Raw genomic sequence first — 14841 nt, 5'->3', positions numbered from 1 at the left:
TTCAGAGAGGATGCGTTTGTGCAAGATGCATCTGTACAGCGTTGGTGCAGCACCTATTCCCAGCTCGGGTTTGCTCAGAGGAGGGGGGCTGCAGGGGGCTGGTGAGGGCCAGGGCTCGGCTGGCATTTGGGGGCTGGAAGATGCGGGCAGTTCTTTTAGTAGGACAGTTATTGGTGCCTACCCAGGCACTGGAGGCTCTTTAGCAGGCCAAAACCCACTGAAGTCACCAAGAAGGCACTCGCTGACCTTTCCAGACTTTGAATCAAGCCTTAAGTTTCTCTCTGTCCCTGTTTAGCTATTAGGAAGTTAATTATAGTCCCGCCTGCCTCTCGGGGAGGGGGAGGTCCCCGAACCCTCCCTGGAGCGCAGGGAAAGGCACGCTCCATACCCCACCTGCAAAATTATTTTGGTGTTGGGGAATCTTTGGGGACTCAACCAGATTAGCTTAGAAGCCAAGAAGACGGCATGGTTATTGGGTAGGAACAACTTCAGAGGAATTGGAAGGTCTTGAAGCCTCTTGTATTTGATCATAGCCAAGAGGGTAAATATCTTTAGTATGAAAGTAATGTTACTTTTGCTTCTTCATCTAGACAGGAGAACAACAAAATACAATGCTAGCATTAGTGTATGGTTTTAAACTCCCTCCCAGCTCACTGGTAAGCATTTCAGTATGAATGTCCCACTCTTTTTTTTTTTCATTTCTTTGTTATATTTCGTTTCTTTAACGTTCTGTCCCCGGTAACAATGTGCATGATGTAGCATCTCCCATTGCAGGGATATTGCTTTAGTGTCTAGAAGTATTTAGATTATGATAATTTTTTTTTCTTTTCCTGAAGATTTGTGTCCTGGTTTCTTATGCTTAATCATCTCTCCCTTTAGATCCCTCTAGCTGAGATGGAGGCTCTGTCTCTGACGTCAGATATTCTCTCTGAAAAATCCTGGTCCTTAGCTCTGACGGATGACTCTTTTCCTGATGATACTAACACACACTTACTTAATGCTCTGGAAAGCAATGTACATACACTGGTCGCTGTCTAGTCTGATGTTTACAGGGTTCGAAATACTGCTTCCACCTCTCTATACCTGCCTAATGGCATTTTCAGTTCAGGCCGCTTTCCAAGTAGCACCAACCTTTCCCCTGAACAGGACGTTGTCCTTAATGCCATTAGGTCCTGGGTTGTTATCACTTGTCCACAAACTTGGATCCTTGTGAGGAACAAGTATTTATTTCTATTTTTCCTTTGGCGTCTTATGTAAAAACAATGTGTTTTCTACAAGTAAAATAAATGGTAAAAAAATGCTTTGGAAAGCATCAAGGTTGAAATTTCCTCCCCATCTGAAACAAATCAGTGATGCTGTGTGGAAGAGACACCCATGAGCTAATGACTCATGTGTCCTCTGCTGAGGGGTCATCTACAACCCTTTGGTTTGTAATGGATTTTTGTCTTTATGAACACAGGCACCACAAGGCTTTTTGCATGATTGGTGCCAGACTGTTTATTTTACAAATATCAGATGGGGATGTCTCCGAGATGCTGCTTGTTTTGTGACTTCTTACTAGCAGTTGTCCTGCTGGAAAAAAAAAAAAAAGTTTGGACTATTTTGTGTCTTTTTGAATGAAATAACCAGTATTTTGAACCCTGCCTTAACCATCTCCTCTTTGAAACATTAGACATTTTTAGCTGTGTAGCGGTCAAGTGCTTTTTTCTGCTGTACAACAGACATAACTCCTCTTCCAACATTTTTGGATCATTCTTGTTTTCTTTGTTGTTGTTCATGTACCTGCCTTTGGATGTTTGTGTTGTTGATAAATTTTCTGCCATTCCAGTCGATTGTCATCCTAATTAGCACTTATTTGGGAAACATCTCTTAAACCGTGACAATATTTCCCATCATGCTTCATGGCATCATGTGCAAAAGATTTTGTAAACTACATTTAACATTTTGTATGGGACATTTTGCTTCAAAATTAGCTAGTCTGGAGAGCTGGACTGAGGAGAGAGCCCTTCTAGTTTTGAATCAGCTGAGACAAACCTGTTTGACAGCTTAGCAAAGTTTCAAGTGTATAGCCAGAAGAGATGGTTTTTCTCCAAAAAAAAAAAAGCAAAACCAGGTTGAACAAAGCATTTTGTGAATTTGTGTCAATACGAACAAAGTGTTTTGGTCAAAACAATTTCTCAAACTCCTGAAAAACTGCAAGGTTTCATTCAGATCTTTTCTAAATGCAATATTTTTATACTTTATTTAGACACAGCTTTAGTTGAAAAATATCTCAGAATGTTTTGTTTGACTCAAAATAGATTCGGGTTGGGATTTCTTTTTTGGTTCACAGAAAACTCAGATTTGATTTTCAGTCAAGCCAAAACAACATGTTTTTCAAAACTATCAGTGAACCAAAAAATCATGTGCTCCCACTGCTCTGTCTGTGAGCTGGACTCAGAAGATCATTTTGCAGACATTTTAAATGAGATTCACTCATGAGATTTCCCCTGAGATGATCAGAAAGTGGAAACGAGCCCACTGTGGTATTGGATCCTGTCAATGAACATAAAGGTTCATTAAAGGTTGGGTTTGGGGTAGGATGTCAAATCCAAATTCTTGTGGTCAGATCCAAATGGTTTTGAATTTGAAATCTCAGGTTTCAGGCCATCTTTTTTGTTTTAAGCTAAATAATATGAAAGCTAAATAGCATAAACATACTGCTTGGAAGGGGAAGGCAGGGAGGGGAGGAACAGAGAGGTTCCCAAAACCCAGTCTCAGCTTTACCAGGACAGGTTTTGCTCTCCTTCCCTGAGCTATGTCAGGAGACTGCAGTCTCTCTCATCTAGGCTATATCCAGGCTATATCCAAATCAGCAGGTTCCTGAGGACTGAAATTAATGCTGCATGACAGTGCAGATCTGTTTCCTTCATTAAATTTACAACAGTGGTCTTCCTTTTTTTTCCCTTTTCTTCTTTTTTCCTCCTTTTTTTTCCTTTTTGGAAATTCCACTTAATCTCATCATGTTTCTTGTGCAAACGAAATGCCATAGTGAAATTTTGGTTTTATGACTGAAGGATACAATTGGGGAAAAAATCTCAGTGTTGATTTCAGAAAACCTGTAATGCACTGAGTTAAGGGAAGATTTGTCAGAAAAGAAGATTTAAAGCTTTCCAAAAATTATCAACAATATACTGTATCAGACTACAGTGTCACATCTTATTTCTGTGTTTTTCAATGGAGACCTTTTAAAGATGAAGTAATTCTTTCATTAGAAATATCCAGGGAAGTTGACTTTGCTTCCATTTTTGCTAATACTATCCAACATAATAACACCCAAGAACATTTCTGGGATGGAGATATTTCCTTATGAAATCAGACCTGAATCCACCTCATTTGATATTGCCTCTGGTGCTGCCCATTCTAAGAGGCTCTTTGGCTGTAAAAACTCCACAGTCAACATATATACAATATGCATTAGATCCCTTCTAATTAGAGAATGGCTTTAACCCCGAAGCAGTAGGTTTAGATATTCCTTTCAATAAAATGGGTTTAGTATTCATTATGTGAGAAGAAAAACCAATAAAATTGTGCTGGGAGCCAGAATATAAAATATTTTCTGTAAACTAGTTTTTGTATTTGTGTTTGGTTTTTTTTTTTTATTATTAGAAGAGGAAACTACTCACCTTTGCAAAACTCTGACTTGCTGATGAGGGCACATAGAGAGAGCTTTACTGTTACTGCAGAGGATTAAAGTTATGCAAAGCATGTGACCTTTGCTGGCCTTGAGGCATGATGCCTTGCATATCCCTGAAATAGTCATGGTTTATTACTACAGTGTTGCTTCCTCTGTTTCTGTGGTTCATTCTGTGTGACAATTTATTGACAATACAAAATGAGGGGTATAGCTTCCTGGTAGATCCATTCGTGCAACTTGTACATACTGACGATGTGCATGCCCATCGTGCCATACTGATTGCAATGGCTGTCGCTAGCGTTTCTGGGCACTTCTCCTCTTCTCACCCCATGATGTCTTCCTTCCTCACTGGTTTTTTCCCCATAGGCTGATCTCCGCTTCAAAGACGACACGTTGACCCTGTCTCCCAGCAAGGACTTGCTGAGCGTGAGAAAGCCTTCGGTGGGGCGCACCCACTCTTTGCCAAATGACAGCTACATGTTCCAGCCACCGTACTCCAGCCCCTGCCCTGCCTCCCTGGGCGAGAGGAATCCGGCACATCACAAGTCCCAGTCAGGTACACATCTGTCAGCTGGGACAAGAGCAGGATTTTCCAGTATAGCAATAACTGGGATTTTCCGAGCTATTGAGTAGGAGGCAGCAAATTGCCATCGGTTTCCAGTGACGTGTTGGTGTCCAGACCTGTGGAATGGCTTTGCAAAGACCCTCCACAACTTGCAAAGATCCTCCACAACTTGCAAAGATCCTCCACAACTTACAAAGTCCAGGCTGTTAAAGATAACTCCTTTCCTCTGAACTTTTTGGCAGTGTGACAATGAGCAGTTGGCCTGGCTCAACGCCGATTGTCCCCCTGCCTGGTTCCCTGAAGGTTACAGTCCATACAGCCTGGGCTCCATCCGTCTCACCTGAGCCCAGAACAAAAATCCCAGCAGAAAAATATTTCCTGATTTTTTGCAGCAGTACCTATTCTAGCAGGTTTTGGAAGCTCTATATGGGAACATCTGTGAAAGATGGGAAAATGGTGTCTCTGAATGCCTGTAAAATGAACATAAATGTGCTGAATTGAGAGAGATCTCAGTGTGAGATGAATGGAAAAATGAGAGTGTGTAGAATTGTTCTTCCCAGGGTGCGTGGTTGGGATATACACCTCAGAGCTAAATTAGAGATATTCTTAGCGTATTGCGGATACCAAGGGCTCTCTCTCTACCTGCACCTCTGTACCTGTACTTGCAACTGCCTCCCGATGCTTATCAATGTGCTTTCATTTGCTCTGTCTGCTAGGGGTTACCTTCTGCTGGTAAGTGAATGTAGCTGTCCTTAATTCTTCTGTACATGCCATCATTTTAGACATTTGTCACAGATAAGACAGAGAAGTTTTTACAAGCATTGTCATTTGAAAGCCTCTAAGCAGAACATAATTTCAGCACTGTTCAGAATGGTAGGAGATTTGAACAGATTAGAAATAAGATGTTGAAATTTGCATAGTAATAAGAATTTGGATGAATAGTGACTGTTGAACAGCAGAAAAAAAATGCAGACACAACGGAGGAAGATGAATCTGGAGTTGTGAGAAATAACTGCCAAAATGTTCAAGGTCAAGAGCTGTCCTTTGAAGAACCTGTTTGCAAAAGGTGCAGCTAAAATCCTGGTCAAATCCCACTGAAGTCAATAGCAAAACTCCCATTACCTCCAGTAGAGCCAGAATTACGGCTCTTTCTAACAGCCAAGAAATGCCTTGGAGTTATAATCCCTGACCATATGCAAGAATCCCATTTGCTACAGAGGGATTTTCCATTGCTGCATATTTGGCCCTTAATTTGGCTGCGTTTGTCCTGTCTTGAACAAAAATTACATCAACTTCACCAAAACGTGGGTGATTTCTGAGTCCCTTCTTTCTTCAAGATTGCACTTCCAGCTTGGAGAACTGAATAGCCCCATCTGACAGCCCTGGCTTGGGCGGGGGCTGGCATTGCACCCTTGTAAAGCCACAGGAAAAACTGTTCCACTGAGATGTAGGAGAAGTATTTTGGAAAGGTAAAGCTGATGTCTAATTCATAACCACATAAAGCAATTAAACCCTTTGTGATTTTCTCCTGCTGGTGAAATTCCAATCGTCTTAAGCGGGCCAAAGTGCTCAGAGGTGGGTAAGGTGCCCAAATCTTGGTATATGCATCATTGTCCTGTTCCACCTACAATGTCACTGCTTTTCAGGGTGGGGGAAGTCACCCCTACCTGTTTACAGTTTGTAATATTATAAAGTGCTGTGAAGATAGCAAAAGGTGCCAGGCGCCTCTAATAAATCACCACAACTAAGCCATAATATTTCAAGCTGGGAAAGGTTTTGTTGTCAGAAACACTGGCACTTGCAGGAGGTATTTGTTTGAATACTCCTTCGTAATGGGGCTGTTGTTCTGGGAAAGATTCCAGGACAAATGAGATTCTCTGGGATACGGTCCAGGTTAAATGAATTGTTTTGAAAAATGTTGAGCCGGGGGGGGGGGGCAGAGCATGCAGAGTTTCAAACCTTTTAGAAGAAGTAGCCAGCAACCACAAAGGGTCAGAAAGAGGCTGGAGAGTATGTATTTCCTTCTCCTGGGATGCTTTGTAAAACTAGCCTTGAAAGCTGCCAGGTGCCATTCCCTTTCGCTTCATTTCCAGTGTGCATGCTGGTTTTGAGATCCCAGCAGTCAGTCTCCATATACGCTCGGGTATGGAGACATCCTTTTCTAGAGTCTTTCAAAGTCAGATCCTTGCGGTGCTAAGATGTGTGGTTGCTTGCAAAGTTATTGGCCCTAAAGCAGGGATGTAGAAATTGCCAGTTCCATATGAACTTTTAGTTCATAATCTTCTGTTCTTAACAGGAGCTAGTCCCAGCTGTATCAGGGGAAAATGCCAAGAAAAATGAAATAATAGACAATTTTGGAATAATTTATTAGTAGGTGGGAGTTTTTTCCCAATCATGGACAGCCAGTTGCTGAATTCACTGGTTTTGCCATGCCTGTCTGGTCCAAGGCGCAACAGAGCGGTTTTCTCTGGAAGGTCATTGAGATTGGGGCGCAATCCCCAGATGAACATGTCACATTTCTGTCTCTTCTCCCCCTTGCAAGGTTCAAAGGCATCAGTACAGTCACAGCCGGCAGACACCAGCTCTCTCCTGCAAATTCCAAAAGACCATTTTCACCACGTAAGAGCTCATGACCATTTGGTGAGGGAGAGCAAACCCCAGGTTTCCCGGCAGGTGCACTCTCCTTCTGCTGAAAGGCTGCTCCGCAGACAGGTAAGCAGACTTATGATCATGAACCTGCTGAGGTTTTATATTGTCGTGTTTCCAGGTTAACCATGCTTTAAATTCAAGGAGGGATTCACAGAGAAACCTCCGGAGAACTGTAATTCTCCTACAGAAATAACAAAAAGGTTGATGGATTTTGATCTGAAAGCCATCCATGAGTCTCCAAAGAATGTGCGTGATGAGTATCATCTCCTTTGGCAACATGCCTAAATGTTCTCCACATTGTTAGCACTTTATTTTTTTCAGTCCTCTTCATAAATGCAGCTAAATGCTCCCCAGGGGCTTGTTGGGGTTAAGGAACTAATTCTTAACTGCTGTGATTTTCTCAGTGCTTGAAAGGACAAACCCAGAATCCATCCCAGGCCACCCTTCCTCTGGCTCCTCTGGTTTCTCGAAAGGGGAAAACTGTTTCAAGGAAGCTGGACATCTTATATGCAAAACCGTCATGGAGAGCATACTGTTTTTACAGTGAGAACTGAAAATTAAGATCCTTTTGAATCTCCTGTGTGCTTTTGAAAAGTTTGAGTATATGCAAAACAGAACACATTTTATTTTGCAACTGGTTTTATCTCTGGTTTTTGCCTGGTATTGATTTAAATCCTGATTCAACCAAAGATCTAAGAGATCTAATCAAAGATTCCAGTCTGGTTGATTGGAAGCATAAGTTTAAATTTATCTTTTTTAGTAAAATACTTAAACTTGTGCTTCACTCTCACATTTTTAAGCATATTTCATTGTGTAGCTGGACCAGGACCAGAGGCATGTCTGATTCCCAAATTCTGCTTTCTTCAGTAGTTTCATGCCTGATTTTATATACACAAAATAGATCAGTTCTATTTTTTCAAAAGCAATTTCTTTCCTGCATGAAAATATTCCCATTTCTTTCATCTTTTAATCAACATTGACAAATTAGACAGTTGACTCATTAAGCTCTAAAAATGAATGTGAAGTACCAAGGTTAACAATTACATTAGTCTGTAATACTGAACTGACATAAGAAATTCCTAGCATATATTCGTTTGCACAGAGCTGGCCAGCTACCCCAATCACTGCTAATGGGGAAACTAATTGATGTCATGATTCCAGTTCATAACCACTCTCTCTTGCTTTCTAATGAATAACAGACCTATCCTTTTGAACTGATCTATCTAGAATAAATTACCATGTTAGCCATCTTCCTTAGCCTAATTTTGTTCATATCTTTGAAGGCTTCTAAAGCTTTTCATACATTTAAGTTAATTTATTCCCCTCCCTCCTCTCTCTGCTCATGAGTAACATAAGCATGTTCTTGGAGTGACATTCCAGAGAGAAAAAAGCTTTGGGACAGTGAGCAGATATGGTCCATGGGCCGGACAGATCCCTCCGAACGTTAGTGAGGTGTTGCCTTGGGCATGCTCCTGAGTAGCAAGGAGCTCCCAATGCGGCTAATGGGAGCAGTAAGGCGGTTCTTGGCAACAGGGCAGCATTGCTGTTACTGTTAATTGCAATCTAGATGGCCAGACACTGTGAAACTTACTCCTTAAAGAGGCAAAATTCCCTTTACGCCCCCGGCACTTCTGCTTGCTCAAGTGCTCTCTCCTTGGCTCCTTTTATTGCCACCACTAATTTGTTGCTAGCACATGACAATAGCCCAAACTAGCAAAGCATTTTGGTTTGCAGTACCCATTTTTCCTTATTGTTACATATATTGCATGTAATTCTGATTTGTTTTCTTTTCTTTCTTTTCTTTCTTTCCTTTCCCTTCCCCCTTGTCCCCTCTCCTTTCCTAAATTTCTGTATAGATAAATCTTGTCCACCACATACCTGGTCCGTGCACTTTCCTCCATCCTTAAAACCTGTGTGTTTAGCCTCCCTTGCTCTCCAGAGTGCTGGAGAGTGAACACAGTCGCCACAGTAACGTGCAGTTTAGACTCCGGAAAGTTTGACAATTAGCGATGCGCTCACAGATAAAGATGAGTGGATCGGATGCTTTGAGACAACATTCGTGCTGACGAATACGCTCCTTGGCAGTGCATTGCACAAAAGCTTTTCTCCAGAGGAATTCTACCTGAAATTAAAACTATATTGATTTTCTGGTTCCAGGACTGTGTATCAAAGCTGTAGCCCACACCAAGCTGTGGCTACTACAGGTGTACACCCCAATGGGATGGCAGAGGGTCCTTTTATTTTGAAACAAACCAGTAAAACATTTGTAAAAACAGTTACTACTAACAACTACCAAAGATGCCTGTATCATAGGGAAAGAAAGAGCTGATGGTGACTAATAACTGTCATTGTATACAACACAGGTTGGTGCACAAGCAAAAGTAATGACAATTACTTTTTGCTTCTGTATTCTACTTTTTTGTGGTCTGCGCCTCTTCTCAGGATATGAACGTGATTTCTTCTCCTAAATACTCACTAAAACTATTGGCATTGAGGAGACCAGAATTAGCTCCACTGTTGACTGTGGTTAGTTGCCAGTGTTATGCTGTAAAATTTTAACTAGAAAGGCTTCACCAGCATTGAACAAAATTGTTTGCCGTATTAAATATTCTCTCAACTCGACAAAGGGAGCCCAATGTGCAGATGTAGCAATAGAGACTTGTGTTTCTGCGCGTACACATGTGCATACTGCAGCTGACGAGAGCTTTGCGTGAATAGAGATCATTTGGCTCAAACGATACTTGTGGGACAATTTTTATATAAATTCTAAGATCATTTTGGGACAATTCATCACAAAAGCATTCCTTAGTATGAGGAATTTCGTCTCCTTACACTTCTCTAAAGGACTGAGACCAGCTGTACGCATTTCCTCCAAATTTCTCCGTGAAGTTTTTAATCTTTAAGATCATTTAAGAGTCTTCTCAAACCGAGACTCTGCCTTTAAGGACCAGTTAACGTGGCTGATTTATAAATCCTTTTGACAGGGGGGATGCAGTGCAGTGAAAAGACAAAGACTTCAAAACATGCCATAGGTTCTCTCTGCCAGCAGGCACTGACACTGCATGCTCAAGACAGCCAAGGCAAAATGTGCCTTAGGAAGCCTGATCTCAAGCATCAGAATAAGTTGAAATAATTGCAGTTTATTATTATTATTAGTCCAACTTTGGACTCCAGCTTTTCCAGCTCCCCTGCTGTAAGATGGTGCAGAGTCGTGGCTCCAGCCTGGGGACCAAAGCCAGGGACAGGCTGTTGCCCTGATGCTGGCGCAGAGCGTGGTTGCTCTGGTGTCGCTGGCTCTGGGGGATGCTGCTCCATGCCCTCAGCATCACCTGAGCTAGAGAAGGGAATACACAGGCTCACTTGCACATCTTCCCCTCTCCCGCTCGTACCTGGGCTGCTAAAATTATAAAGGGCTTTGCTCATCCCTCATCCTTTGCATAACAAGAATATGTCTAAGTTTAGGTGGGAGCATTCTGGTTTTGCAGCCCTCCATCCTTAGAGGAGAAAGCTAAGGTCAACCATTTACGAAGAATGAAGGGCCAAATTCTGCTGTCACTTACACGGGGACAAACCCACAGATCTCTGAAGCATGGGAATTGCTAGAACTCACAACACAGGTCATTATAGGAGTCAGTGGGTCTGTGCTGAAGTATCTCAGCAGAGTTGAGTGCCCTGTAAATGCTGTGCCTTGCTTGTACTAACCTTTGTTTGGTCTGTCTCTCTCATCTGCCAACTCCCCTCCTCCCCGATCCCTTTACGCTCCAATACAGATGGCTATAAGGAACGACTCTTTGGATAGCAAGGAGAATCTCCACACCGAGGTGAGTGAACTCTCTGACCCAAATGTCCCTGCTGTGCCCAAGGAGGAGTCATCAGTGGCTCTGATGCCCTCAGAAGCGCAAGAGTTGGCTGCATGGAGCCGGGCAAGCGTTCATACACAGCAGCTTTCCCACAATCAGTATAATATTTCAAAGCAGGCACCAGCGTCGTGTGCTTGTGCAGACTCGTGTCAGGAGACACCTGGAGATTCAATGGACCAAGAAGTATCTGAAATAAACAGCTCCTCGGAGCCTTTCACTTCAGAAACTTGTACAGCCTCGAGTGCCTGTTCAGAGGTTCAGCCTCTCACTCCTAAGAGGAACGTAGGCAATACTGGCAACGTTACACTGAAGGACCTGAAGAAATACCACAGTGTAGACACCCAGGGTCTTCTAAAAAAACCGCCCTCTTGGTTAGATGATCAAAGGAGACATTCAATAGAAATTTGTTCAATGGAAAACAGCCCTCAGCACCATTCCACATCTAGCTCTTCTGGCTTCATAAGTCAGGTGGTAAGTGAAATGGAAGGCTTGCAAGGAACACGGCAGAAGAAAAAACTGAGCCCTCCATGTATATCTATAGATCCACCCGATGGACAGAGTTTACTACCTAGGGGACCTCACAGCATCTCACCTGCCAGTGGAGACATTTGCTTGAGACGGCGTGCTCCATCTTGTGAGTCCAAGGATTCAATGGATATAGGGGATTCATTGCTTCCAGACAGTATGTCAACATCTCCTACCCCAAAGAAAGACTTGTTGACACTTCCTAGCTTTTCCTTTGATCAAACGGAAACGGACCCCTGAGTTACTTTTCTGTTGGTGCCAAATGTTTTCTTCCTTTCATGTAATAGAAAAAAAAATAATTAAAAAACTCTGTATTCCAAAACGGCACTGGGTAAAAAATTTCCAAAGAAAGATTAAAGAACCAGCTGGTTAAAAGAGTGGTTAACCTATATCACGCTTACTTAAGCATATGTTCTGCTTAGGTAAAAGCAATACAATGTGCAGAATCTATATGTATATTATATTTTATTAAATTAATTGAATCTAGTATTGCGGGATGTAGTACATTTTGTGACTAAAGACTCGTTTAATTTTCTTCTATTTTATGTATCTCAGAATATTTCTGAGATAAAGTTGGTTTTTATGAATATTTTAACCTAAAAAATATATATTTAATCCCTTCTCATTTTTTTGTTTTGTTTTGTTTGGGTTTCATTTTGTTTTGGAAAGCACAAAATGTAGCCAATTAGTGCATTACAAAGGAAATGTATCCCACAGTAAGCAGTAAATAAGGATTATTTAATATGTAATTTATTTTCCCCTTGGACTTCAATGATATTCTGGGAAAAAGATTGTTCGGGTAGTATAGAAATGCAGTGGCAGTTTTTTAACAAAATAATATTCCAATCTTGCATAAAATCAACATCCACAGTAAAATCAGGTGCACAAACCCAGAAAGCTACAACATGCTGATAGATAGAAGATGGTGAATGTAGAGCCATTTAAGTGTACACAATACTGAATTACGAAAGGATATTATAGATCATCCACTGGTGACTCACAAAATCATGTCAATGGATAATTTTCATACGTGCCTAGGAAACTGAGGCAAGAAAAGCCTGTGATCACTTCTGAGATGTTTTTCCAGTATCTCCGCGAGAGACTGTTTCTTTTGCTGAGTTTCACACTTCTGTAAGCCCGCTGTTTGCAGTGGAGCTCCTCCTTTCTGCACCTGTGCGAAAAGGAGAGCAAGGCCACGTTTAAGATTTGCAGTGGGTGAATTCAGTGCAGACATGACACAGCGGTGGGCTTAAGCACATGTTTAAAGTTAAGCTCTTGCTTAAACTGCCTTGAGGTTGATCGTATTTAAGTAATTCTTGAAAATTAAAATCATATGCTTATGTGTTCGACAGAATCAAGGCCTACTGCAAGTTATTTTACAGAATACATATAAGGAAGTCCATAGGTACTGAAATGACTGTTGATTTTCACTTTAGAAAGTCAGGTTTTTTGCTATCACTGCTAGAGTTAATTTACATGACCCTGACTGTAATTTTATTTCCAATCTATCAAAAGCCTTAAGCAACAGCATCATGATAAAAAGTAGATAAAAACGGAATTCATGTCCTTACTTTATAACATGTCCTTAATGTCAGTCATCTCAGAAATTAACTGTTTACTTCTGTGCTTAACACCCTCCGCAAAAAGCAATCTGTAAAACTGGACAGCACAGCCTGAAAATCAGGAGAGGTTGGCCCGGTTCGACACCTCCCACTCTTCCCAAGACTGAGAGAAACCAGACATTAACTTCACTCAACTTCCATGAAATCACATTAAGATGTACGCTAAATAAGGCATGGTTTGAAGTGCGTGAATAGTCACAGGTTTAAAACTGCGTACATGGACAAGGCTTTGCTGGATCGTGTCTTTAAACCAGCGCAAGCAAGAGGAGGATTTGTGCTAATTCTGTCAGTCGGGAGTTTGTAACTTTTTGAGAACTACTGATCTTTTCAAATCATTACAACATGTTGATGTACAGCCTTTTATCCATTCAGAGATTAGACTATTACAACTACGTGTATCCACATTAGCTTCACGTATACATACAAGAAGATGCTGTTCATACCTAACAGCCCATGTGAGGTATTAAGCTCCTTTATTTGCACTTGAGGACGTTTGCTCCATAAACAATCCCTATTAATTTACATGGCCTGTAGAAATGTAAGGGCTTTCAGCGGGAAGTCAGCCAATCAGTGTATTTGAAGTAGGAGGATTAACATTCTGTACTATTTACTGCAGTTAGATTAATTCTTGCCTGGGACATTTTTCCCCTCTTCAAGACGGGCCCATACGGAGACCGCTCTCTTTGATATGCCAGTCCAGATCCAGAGTTAAGCCTGTTTAAAGCAATGATTTCAAACAAACCTTTCATCAGTTCTTCCCCCAGATCACATTTAAGGAAATAATAAAATTACAGTGTATTAAGCCTGAGAAATATTCTTAATCCCTTTTTGGTTTTACACTCGTAATGAGCCTTAGCTTTGCCTTTCACAGGTACTAAATAATTTGGGAAAATAGCTAGGCCGCTAAAATTGCCGACCCTGGTTCCTTAATGATTAGCAGTGTGTTTGTATAGCTGGAATGATACTACTCATACAGTTCCTTCCTTACAAAAAAACCATGCAACATTTTAGCTTGAAATCATGGCACAAAACGGTGATGTGATGTTAATCCAATGCTCAACTCCAAATGTAACAGAAAGCCTAAAGGCTCTTCTATTTTCAATACTTGGCGTTTTGTCCACTGACAAGGTTTGTGGAAGTAACAAAAAGTTTACATCATACATGAATATTCAGTAACGACTAGCCAATAAACAAATGCTCTATGATGATGCATTCAGGAAAAGAAATCCATGTAAAATAGTTTGTTTTCTAAACTGGATAAGTTTTTTCTAGATGCCCTTTTGAAAAACAAATGCAAATGTACTGCAGTGTGTGCAATAATCTTAAGATAATTTTAAATACCGTTTGGGGGGGTTTTATAGAATTTGACTTTTTTTAAACAAAATGTACAAAATCCACAGGAATTCTGTAGAATGGTTATGTTGATAGAATTTTTTATATTTTTGTAGAAATCTATAGAGAAATTGTTAAAAGTCTGCATAGCATCTTGGGAACAGAAGCAGCTCTTATCTACAAGTTTCTTTTCATAAACCTGGAGCCAGACCTACTGTATTACAACATGTAGAGCCTAGTTTCAGAGCCTGCATCCAGGTCGCATTTAGAAGCAAGCAGCTAAGCTCAAGTTCTACGATATTGCAGTGCTATTACTGTTTGAGAACTGTACCCATATAAAACATCTACCCCCAAAACTCAACCCCTATCGATGGTAAAATAGTCGCATGGCTATCCAGTTCATTCAAGCACACCAGCACTTTACTACTGTGGATTTACTGTATACAGGTGGGAGGAGGATATTCTGTTATTGCCAGTCTGACACATGGGGAAAGAGAGATTGCAGACGTGTCTGGAAAAATGTAAATTCCATTCTTGCAGCCCCTTGCACATAGAACTGATTTTTCATAGCTCGGTTACAGGCCGTTTATACTGTAGATATTTTGGAGGAGG

At 41.1% G+C, this 14841-nt stretch overlaps 1 protein-coding gene across 1 annotated transcript in view; it reads left to right on the top strand.

Annotated features, from left to right (window-relative positions):
- The window catches only part of CACNA1G (calcium voltage-gated channel subunit alpha1 G), a 173969-nt gene extending 162319 nt beyond the window's left edge, over positions 1-11650 (top strand). Inside the window, exons 35-38 of the mRNA XM_075169670.1 lie at positions 880-1014; positions 4043-4232; positions 6784-6953; positions 10661-11650. Of these exons, the coding sequence (XP_075025771.1) occupies positions 880-1014; positions 4043-4232; positions 6784-6953; positions 10661-11515 (1350 nt within the window). The 3' untranslated portion in view covers positions 11516-11650. The remainder of the gene's footprint in view (positions 1-879; positions 1015-4042; positions 4233-6783; positions 6954-10660) is intronic.
- The last annotated feature ends 3191 nt before the right edge of the window (positions 11651-14841 follow it).

This window comes from Calonectris borealis, chromosome 20 (genome assembly GCF_964195595.1).
Source record: "Calonectris borealis chromosome 20, bCalBor7.hap1.2, whole genome shotgun sequence".
NCBI lineage: Eukaryota > Metazoa > Chordata > Aves > Procellariiformes > Procellariidae > Calonectris > Calonectris borealis.
Note: the sequence above shows the minus strand (reverse complement) of the source record. Positions and strands in the feature narration are given on the sequence as shown.